General features: G+C 39.2%; 1 protein-coding gene across 1 annotated transcript; it reads left to right on the top strand.

Annotated features, from left to right (window-relative positions):
- Positions 1-737: 737 nt before the first annotated feature.
- Positions 738-2,655, top strand: dio3a (iodothyronine deiodinase 3a). The gene has a single exon (XM_020521728.2). The coding sequence runs from the start codon at positions 1,407-1,409 to the stop codon at positions 2,184-2,186; it is 780 nt and encodes a 259-aa protein (XP_020377317.1). The 5' UTR covers positions 738-1,406; the 3' UTR covers positions 2,187-2,655.
- The last annotated feature ends 8,288 nt before the right edge of the window (positions 2,656-10,943 follow it).

The following is a 10,943-nucleotide window of genomic DNA, read 5'->3' as shown; positions in this document are numbered from 1 at the left end:
CTCTGACTTCTACATTAAACTATTTGTTGTCTCTATTTGTGTGCTCTTAAAAGGATATTTATTTTCGTTTTGGAAACTCTTTAGTAGAAGATACAGCTTAAACTAGGAAACGTGCCTTTGGGGTTGATCTGGATTGGAAAGAAAAGAATGACGTTTATTTATAATGTTCCTGCTATAGATAATAAAACCTCACGCCTTGTGGTACACTACATGAAAACAACAAGAAATGTCTAAATTGTTACAGGATGAGAAACACCAACCAGCCAACAGCGCCCTCTAATGATGACTGTGCTCAGTAGCAGCATTGCATGTCAACATTGCGTCCAGACATTCAAAGTCGAATCCACTGTGATAATTATAAGTTTTTTGGTAAAATTTTAAAATGAGAAGTAAAATTATCCGTTCTCTAGTTTCGAATTATGAGCAAGTCTTAAAGGAATTAATAATGGAAAGAGTTACCCTTCTGGAGTATAAACCATTTAACGTCCACTTCGAGTAAGCTATCCAATAAAATACAACTGATTGCCCAGGGCGAATGCTTTCATGAGCTTAACAACCGAAAGACATTAAGAATTTAAAAGCAGTAATTTGGTGTACTTAAACTTCAATGGGTTAAACACGCAACGAAACTCTCGTGTTTAATGCCTCTGAAAAATTAACCGTTAAAAGGTTAGCCACTTATCTTTCGTGTCTTGTTGCCTATAATATAGCTCATTAGTTTGACATCGAGCTTTAAGAGTATTCGGTTTCAAACCAAACCCATGTGCTTTTTTATTCAGCTCACAGGAAGTACAAATTGAACTTTTCATAGAAAAACGGGGTAAGGTCATTAAGGAAAATAATTCTCCTTTGTTGGACCATTTTAAGTAGTATTCTCAAAGTTTATTAGCCAATACTTCCTTCTTTAAAAATCTTTCTTGGACGTGAGCATCTCTGACAAGGCAAGCATTTGTCGCCTATCCCTGAGTGTCCTGTTTTTGTATTTAGCCATTGATCCGCTTCTGGCTCTGTTATAGTTATGCTGCACCACTCTAAACTCCTCATGGGCGCACTTTCACATTCGAGCTTCGTGCCGTGCTTTACATCGGTTTGTAAACAGTCCTAGATTTCGCTTCGACGAGACTCCAACCCCCAAGCAGGTCGGGACCAGTGGCTGTTTCCTCAGAGACATGGATCTTGAATGCTGCCAATGCGTCCTGCTCTGTTCCCCTCTGGCCTGGCTCAGTGCTGAGGTGTTCAGTCACTGCTGGTTCATCCCCGGGGCGGGTCTACAAGGAGACGGGGGCTGTCTTCATTCAGCACAGGAGTTTTAAAAGGGGACGAGCCGTGGCGGTTCGATCACAGCAGCAGGGAGACACTTGCTGCCTGGGAAGGGGAGGGCGGAGGCTCTAAATTACAAACCAACCATGAAGCTCCTGAAGGAGGTGGTGGCTGTGTTCATCCTGTTACCCCGCTTCCTCATCACCGCCTTCATGCTCTGGCTCCTCGATATCCTGTGCATCCGAAAGCGGTTGCTGTCTAAGAGTAGGCAACAGCGCGAAGGAAATGCCGATGATCCTCCTCTGTGTGTCTCGGACACAAACCGAATGTTTACCATGGATTCCCTCAGAGCGATCTGGTACGGCCAGAAACTGGACTTTTTTAAATCCGCCCACGTGGGCTCGCCGGCTCCAAACCCTGAAGTGGTGCAGCTGTGGGACGAGAGCACGGTCCGGCTGCTGGACTACAGCCGAGGCGGCAGGCCACTCATTCTCAACTTTGGCAGCTGCACCTGACCCCCTTTCATGGCGCGCCTCAAGTCCTTCCAGAGGCTCGCCACCCAGTACGCTGACATTGCAGACTTCCTCCTGGTCTACATTGAGGAAGCTCACCCTTCTGACGGTTGGATCAGCACCGATGCTCCCTATGACATCCCAAAGCACCGCTCCCTGCAAGACCGCCTGAAAGCAGCCAGTTTGATGGACAGAGAGAACCCTGGCTGCCTTGTGGTCGCTGACACCATGGATAACTCTTCCAACACTGCCTACGGCGCTTACTTTGAACGGCTGTATGTCGTCCGGAATCAGAAAGTCGTGTATCAAGGAGGGAGAGGACCAGAAGGATACAAGATCTCCGAACTCAGAATGTGGCTTGAGCAGTATAAAAATCAGAGCCACAATCCCAGCACTGTCCTGATTGAAGTGTGAATGAACTAAATGCACTGAATTTGTAGAAACGTTTAATATATTTTGAAAACGATCCTTCCTTCTTTCTATTTACCGCAGTGTTTCTTACTGAACGAACTGGTGAAACAAGTACTAATGTGTCATGTACGGTTAATATGACCTTGATGTATATTTGTAAATACTCTTTGAAATACTATATATTTTGTGTTTTTTTTAAAGTGGTTCACCTGGCTAGTAAAGTGGGAATTCGCACATATTCTTGACACTTCTTTGTGAAAGCCGGTTTTGAAATGGCTTTATGCCAGGAAACTGCGCCTGATGTGACAAGTGTCCGGGATACGGTGAATTTTTTGTGTTAGATCAGTACTGTATTGCGTTTGATGAAAACACATGTTTCGAAATCGCGGGCTTTGTAGATAATCGTGTATTTGCATTCTTTTGAAATCAACCGTTTTTATTACATTTTATAATAAATATGCCAAAAACGTGAGGATTTTCTTTTCATTCCTCTAAAACTTAGTACTGGTTCTACCTGGTTTTGGATGTGAATAAGCGGGAAAGGAACAAATCGTACAAAGTGTCGATCACACTTTAGCACGGGTCAACATTATTCCAGGAGCAAGCTTCTGGATTCACTAATCCTGCTCCTGCGGAATCTTTTACTATCCCTTCTTATCCGGAAAGGCTTACGATGACCTTAAATTTCTGAACGTACGAAATTGGCTGGTCGGAGACAACAGCTGATCCGACCAGCCTGCACCACCTCTTGTTCATCTCTCCGCGCCTCATGTAATCCCCCAAAAGAGGCAAAGGATAAAACAATCCAGGCTCAATAGGGCCCACTAACTGGAAAATTCCTCTCTTACTCCTCCCCCGCAACTCAAACAGTCAAAAAACAACCCAGGAGATCATATGGACCAAGTTGTTACGTACAAAGATATTGTTCCTCTCTTAACATTGACATTCTCCATTCACTCTATTGTCAAGTTCTGGTCATCCTTTAAGCACTTTCTAGGATCACCATAGAATCGCTACAATGAGGAAGCAGGCTATTCGGCCACCGTCCCTCCAAACAGCATCCTACCTAGCCCCAGCCCCAGCCCCCTACCCTATCCCTGTAACCTTGCATTTCCCACGGCTAATCAACCTAGCCGGCTTATCTCTGGACACTATGGGCAATTTAGCCAAACTATCTAACCTGCATATCTTTAGACAGTGGGAGGAGCACCCGGAGGAAATCCATGGAGACACAGGGAGAATGTAAGAACTCCACACAGGCAGTCACCCGAGGGTGGATCACCTCTATTCCAAATCAATTCACAAAATACAGTTAAACAGCCACATTCACCAACTGTTTCAAAACAGCAGTGATGTTGGTCGAAACCGTGCACCTTAAAAAATGGAGAACTTTCAAAAATACACGTGTGTAGAACACAATGTCAGAGAACAGTGAATTGTGAGGGATTTGGCGGCAACCATTTTTTCAGCGTCAACCTTCATGAGATTTTGTGTTGATTTGAGTCAAGTGTCACCTTATTTTGAGAATGAAATGGGTCACAAGATTAGAATAGACCCATTGGGAAAAATAATCAATGTAAAAATAGTACTCTTTGTTCCTCCAAGTGAGTGGAGTTTGTTCCAATTGATAGCCAAATTCGTTTTGTACAATGTGTAATCCAGATATTTAATTAATTGTCTGGGGTCATCCTGATATGTACACAATGAGTCTGAATAGTAAGGCTTCAACAGCGCTGGAAATTGTAGGCGTGCTTTCTGCCAGAAGGAGAGGATTCCAGCAGCAACTGGGTCAAAATTATGTTTGTCACGTCTTTTAATGTTATACAGCAATTACTTACAATGTAGAATAATATTAAAATGGCAATGTTCACCGCAACAGCGTAGAGTGAATGCAAAGAAAATGAGTAAACTATAAATAAGTTTAATAAATAAAAATTCGCTGTGCAAATTTTAAGATTCACGCTTACGATTCTCCGCACTGCTTTCATACTTATACCAAGGTGACATCTGACTCAAAGTATCACAAAAACTCAAAAAGGTTGACGCTAAATTCCTCAAATTCCCTGTTCTCTGATATTGTGTTCTACATAAGTGTGTTTCTGAAAGTTCTCCACTACACATTTCCCATTCACTTCAGTGAAGGCGAGGAAATCTCTCTGTATGAGTTATAGGTCTCCTAGCAAGTTTCTTTCCGATTCTGTTTTCGAATACCTCGATGGTCTATATAGGTTGCTGTTTTATTTTTCATGTTATTTAAAGCTCTTACCACCTTCATTGAGAAAGGAAGCTGTAATATACTGACATAGGAGTCCAAAAATTCGCATATGTTTACTATAGTGTGCTCTGTCCTCATTTCTTCAATGGGCTTTCGTATATTGAATGTTCCTATTCATCCTTTGCCCTTTTCATATCCTGTCCAATCTTTTGACATACCACCCAACTTTGTGCAATTATATGCCTTTTCTTTAAGTTTAATACTATCTTTAACTTATTTGGGTTAACTCTGGATAGTGGGTCTTCCCCTTGGAAATTTTATTTCTGTTTGGAACACGAAAGGCAGAGGAACGTATTCTAAAATTACTACTAGACAACCGAAAGCATCCTTGTGAATGGTGGGGCAAAACAACGTATCCACCAAAGGCCAGATATATGTATCTACATATACACAGATAAATATAAGAAATGCATTCAAATGTATATGTTAATCCGTGTGAAAGAATGATTTCTGAGGGATATAATCTTTATATGCGAGTTAACAGTCCAAACCAACTATTTTAACCAAAGAAGGATCTATCATTAAAACTTTGGTTCTTCTGCTTAAAATCCTGATGTTATTATAGATTTTCATTTGCTGTTTCCTTATTGTAACAGCCACCTCATGTACCAAGATGAAATATCCTACTACAGGAATTGATGTAAATTACTGCTGTTGCAGGAATTTCTGGGGTCTGATTTTCTGTAGCTCAATTAAGCATTTTTTCAATTGACAGTTTGGAGTAGGAAAACGGGAAGTGCAAAGTTCAAAATATGGATTATTGCTCTAATCAAACGTTTATTAACTACAATTGCTGGAGCTTTAACTTTTGGCATTTATATTAATTTGTTTCAATCGCTGCCTGAAAATATATTAAGGAGAATGGAGTAAAATGCGTTGATAATTAACAATTTGGTCCCAGTTTTAATTCTGTGCGAGTGGATAGGCTTTTGAATGAGTCAAAATCTTGCTCTGAAATTTACCTTCGCCCTCTTCATTCTTCCTAATTGCATTAGAGTACTTTTAACAGTTCGTGGCAGAATTATTTTTAATGAACGGATTCAAGTGAATTATTTACTTATTGATTTTACTAAATTAAAACTAGAAATTCTAAAAGAAAATGTTCAGCAGCTTAGGCAGATCTATGAAGAGAAAAACAGAGTCAACGGGATAAAATTTAACATGAAAATGTGAGAGGTTTTGGAACAGTTTGCTTAGAGGGTTGAAATTGATGGTGGATAGGAAAATCAGCAGCAACCAATCAGTTTCCACTTGAATCCTGAGTGTGCCATTCCATTTCAATTGTACGATAGTCCTGTGGTGGAGCGGATTGTGTGGGCAGAGAGAGAGAGGTTTGTGTTCAGTGCAGTTATGTTGAACGGAAGTGAATGTTTTGCTGATCTTGTAATAATTCCTTTGCTCTTGTCATGGCATGAGAGATTTCTGAGCTGCATTTCATAATTTCTTGATTGACCAGGAGATTAGCCATGCATCTTCTATGTTGTAGAGAGTATTCTTCGGCATGTGATAGACTGCATGCCAACCAGATCTACTGAACTTCCCAGCTTTAGGCCAGAATGAAACTAAGAAAAACGGCTTTATCCACAACCCGACAAGCAAAGCCACAATGTTCCACCACGGTGAAGAAATAAACTATATACAGAAGTGCACTGGTACATTGTTCAACAAAATGTCGGAGTGCTCTTAAAAGATTTTCATTCCCTTTTAGCTTTTCCATGCACCACCACAATGCCCTGGTATAAGTTAAGTGATTGCAAATTCAAACAATTGAGTGTTAGTAATTCATAGAGTTAAGGTGAGTCACAATAGGTTTTCTTCAAGAGATTAGTCCTGTCTCCTATAGCAGCTCATAATTTTAACCAACTTTGCTCGTAGGTGGGTGCAATGTGGATTTGGTTGCCACTTGCATTTCAGATGGGTAATTAAATACTTTGTCATCAAGAAAGTGAGCAGCAGCTTCAATTATTCTCGCCTTGCCTTCAAAGATAGTGCAGAGCGAGTGTTCTTCATAGAGAGACCTCCTACGCAAATGGCGTATGAAAGATGAATACCTATTTGCAACAAATCATTTTTTGCTTGATGTTGTCACATATATAAAATATAGTAGCTTATTTGATTAGTCACAAGAGACCAAATTCTAATTATTTTTAACATTTCACATACTATTACATTTTAAAACATTATGCTAGGGACGGGTAAAATTACTATTGTTCTGGTTGATGAGACTGAATGTTTTGATCATTTAGCTCTGAAGTGGGTTGGCAAATAGCAGTTGTTATGCTAAGATATAATTTCCATAAGCTAATTAATATTGCCGATAGTTAACTACAATAGTTAATTGAAGGTAATAATTTGCAGGCAGATGCGACTTTTTTATATCAGGAAATAGAGACTGTTGAAACTAATAAATATCAGTGTTTTAATATCATGGGTTCTAAGCTAATATAACTCGGCGGATTCTGGATTTGAGAGGAGAGGATAGCTAACATTCCAGTGTTTGGTTTTCATTTAGCGGATTAGCCGATACATATCTAGTACCAAATATTGGGCTTTTAGAAAATTTTTCACGAAATATCGTCATCCGATTTCAGATGCCTCATCGTTTATCCGAAGAAAATATTTGAATACGTGTTGTATTTAACGTTGAATTTTTAAGTAAGGGAATTAAGATGTTGGATGGTTCGTATGTTAACTGGAATCTGCTTTCCCTAGAGACTAAATGATAAGAAATTTGTTAGCTTATCTAAAAAGAAATCTTACCCTGCATAGGAAAACATGTTCATTTCAGTTTGTGAAGAGAGAGAGGCAAAATGTAGAGACAAACGGACTTAAAAGGAACTGTATAGGCAATCAGTTAGCGAAACTTAGACTCAGAAAGAGAGGAAAATCTACAAGGATGATTCTGTGAGGAATCATAGCTTTTTTTTATGTTACATAAGAAGAGAGACAAACTGTGATAATTGAAATTAATTAACCCAATCATCTAATCTAAACTAAAGTACTTTTATTAATTCATATCAAGCCTCAGTTCACCTTTGAGAGATTGAACAAATACTTCTGGAAGTTAAACACATTTAATTCAGGTTAAAAAAATATTGTTACATCCCTGAGTTATGCAGTCACTTAAAGTCAGAAAGGGCCAAATATTCAACTCCTCCATAAAAATAAGACTCTCAAACTGCTTACAGAAGTGATTGATGCTACTAAACCAAAGAAAGTAGCTACAGAAAAACCAAATCCATCAGTGAGATTCAATAGTTTCATGTGCTTCAATGAATATCTTAGGTATTACCACTGTTCAGAAACTGAGCTGTAACCAGCCTCACTGTGACTTCAAGAGTGGATCAAAGACTGGGAACTTACTACCTTACTCCTCAAAGTCTGGCCACCATCTACAAGGCACAAGATAGCAGTGTGATGGAACACTGTTCTGGATGAGTGCATCTCCAAAACCCAAAAAGCCATCCAGGAGGAAGTAGCCAATTTGATTGGCACCCAATCTACCACATTAAACATCCATTTCTTTCTTCCTCACAACACTGTGTGTGTACCTGCACCAAATGGACTATAGGATTCAATTACAATTGGAGATGGGCAAGAAAAAATGACATTGCCAGCAACACCCACATCCAATGAAAGAATTTTAAAAATCTTTATAAGAAAAGAAAAAAGCAGACTTAGCTCCAATGTTGGGGAAAAGATTACTTCTTAACAACTAACCTATTGACCTGACAGAAAATTGAGAAGTTTGGAAGCTGCTATCAGACTAAAAAGAAAGACTTTCACATTTCTTTATTTTCAATAAGCTTTTTTGTCATCGAAAGCATATCAACTCAGAAATGTAAATCATTTACACTGCTGGCCAAACAAAAAACCAAAAGAACTGTGGATGCTGTAAATCAGAAACAAAATCAGAAGTTGCTGGAAAGACTCAGCAGGTCTGGCAGCATCTGTGAAGAAAAAATCAGAGTTAACGTTTCGGATTTGGTGACCCTTCCTCAGAATAACTGCTGGCTGGATTGATATCACCACATGAAGATGGCACAGAAGTAAACCATTCAGCCCCCTGAACCATTCAATAAAAGAATGTAGATAATCTGTTTGATTACCCTTAATAATCTTTTATTTACTTCCCTAACAAGAATCTATTTACCACTCTCTTAAAGATATTTAAAATCTTGCGTCCACCACCTTCTGAGGCAGAGTTCCAAAGTTGGATTACCCTCTAAGAGAAAATGATTGTCACCCAGTTCTATTAAAAAAAAGGAACCCCCTAATTTTAAAACAGCGCCCCCAGTTCTGGACTGACCCACAAAAGGGAATATGATTTTCATTCACACCTTGTCATGATCATTCAGGATCTTATATACTTCAATCAAGTCATCCTCACTCTTCTGAACTCCAGTGCATTAAGTCCACCCTATCCAGTCCTTCCTCATTAGACAATCTGCTTATTCCAGATAGGAATTTAGGAAACCACCTCCAATACATTTACATCCTTCCCTTAAAAGGGCCATAACTATATACAGTATTCAAAATGTGGTCTCACCAATGTCCTGCCATAACTGATGTACAACATCCTTCCTCTAATATTCAACCCTATTGTAATAAAGAATAGCATCTAATTAGCCTTCTTGACTATGTGCTGTACCTGCATAATAACTTTTTGTGACTCATGATCACATCACTTTACAGACAAGGTATCATCCACTCAGCATAGAGTAAGATAGAGGTTTGGTCTCAAATTTCACCAGAAAATAGCTGCAACAGGTTTCCATCATGTCTGGATTTTTCCAATTGACTTTGATGAATACGAATGACATCAAGAGACTGCGCTGAGATTGGAGCAGGAAGTTCCTACCACTGCAGTTCCTACCTCTCTGGGTCAGTAAGGACCTACCATATTATAAAAGGTCAGCTTGCCTAATAGAGTGAACTGAACTAACATCCACATGGTTAAGTTAGTTCCATCATAAATGTTTAGGCAAGGGAAGTGTCCTTGACAAATGAAGAAAGAGGTTTTTTAATGTGTAATTTTTGGATTGTACCACTTTAGATGTCTATTGGGAACACTGTGGGGTCACGTTGAGAGTGAGTTCTCTGCTAACTCCATCCCATCCCCTAATGGCTGGAAGACACTAGATGTTCTGACTACATGACACTGTCAAATGTCAAAAATGAGCACCCAATATTCCATATTTATGAGATGCATGACTGATGTGTTGCTGAAATGTCTATATAGTCAGCACTGGGGTATCAGTGTGCATAATCCTGTCAGAAATGTGGTCTGCAAACTTTCAGAGCTTGGATCATTTGATGAATGATGAAATATAACAATTTTCTGAAACAAGAATAAAAATTGCTGGAAATATTCTGCAGGCTGGGCAGCATCTGTGGAGAGAAACCGTGTTAAACATTTCAGGTTGATGTCCTTTCATCAGAACTGCAACAAGTTGAGATGTAAAAGATTTTAATTGAACAGGAGATGGTGAGAAAAAGAACAAAAGGGAGGGCAAAAGTGGATAGCCAGACAGATTAAATTACAAAAAGTTTCATGGTGAGAGGCCAAAGGTAATAGAACAAGTAAAAATAAAAGATGTGTCTAGGGGAGATCTGAATGGAAGAATGATGAACAGCTGCTTTCTAAAAGAAAGCAGTGAAAACAAGAGACTCAAACCAAAACCAACAAAAGAAAACAATATGGGGACAGAGGTTACAGTCCACAATTGTTAACACAGTGTTGAGTACAGAAGGTTGTAAAGCGCCCTGCTGAAATTTAACATACTGATCCTTGACATTATTTCATGAATCATTGGAATTTCTGAGGACAGAGAAATTAGAGTGGGAGCAAGGTTGAGAATTAAAATGACGGATGACCAGAAGCTCAGGGTTATGCTTGAACACTGAATAGAGATGTTCTGCAAAGCTTTCATGCCCTTAGTCTCCCAATGTGCAGCAAAGTGAATGGTGAGTCACAAATACAGGAAGAAATGTTTGGGGTCTTTGGTGGTGGAGAAAGTGAAAGACCAAGTTGTTGCAGCTTCGGTGCTTGCACAGATAAGGAGGGGTAGCAATTTTCTGCATGGCTCCATACCAATGCTAACTAGCCATACAAAAAAGATTGCGTATTTCCCTTTCAAGATACCACTTTGGATGACCTTGGAATGGTGTAATTTTCATCACGCAGAAAGCAATTGCATATTAATTACTGCTTATATTTCTGCCATTGAAATATTGTTGAAAAACTGTCTAAAATGTATGAGAATTAGCCATGAGAAAGGAGTGAATTGAAGGCTGTAGTTTTAAAGTTAGGATTCAAATAATCATCATAATGCACTTACATTTTACTATTACAGTTTATAGCATTATCATTAGATTTCAAATGACTCTAGTCTTGCAACACTATGCACAATCCCACAGGTATGGTATCCCACCATGTAATTTTGTAGCCCAATGGCAATGGCATTGGATTAGTTTATACTCGC

The sequence above is a fragment of the Rhincodon typus genome, chromosome 8 (assembly GCF_021869965.1).
Source record: "Rhincodon typus isolate 14 chromosome 8, sRhiTyp1.1, whole genome shotgun sequence".
NCBI classification, from domain to species: Eukaryota; Metazoa; Chordata; class Chondrichthyes; order Orectolobiformes; family Rhincodontidae; genus Rhincodon; species Rhincodon typus.
This window is presented reverse-complemented; position numbering and strand designations above follow the sequence as displayed.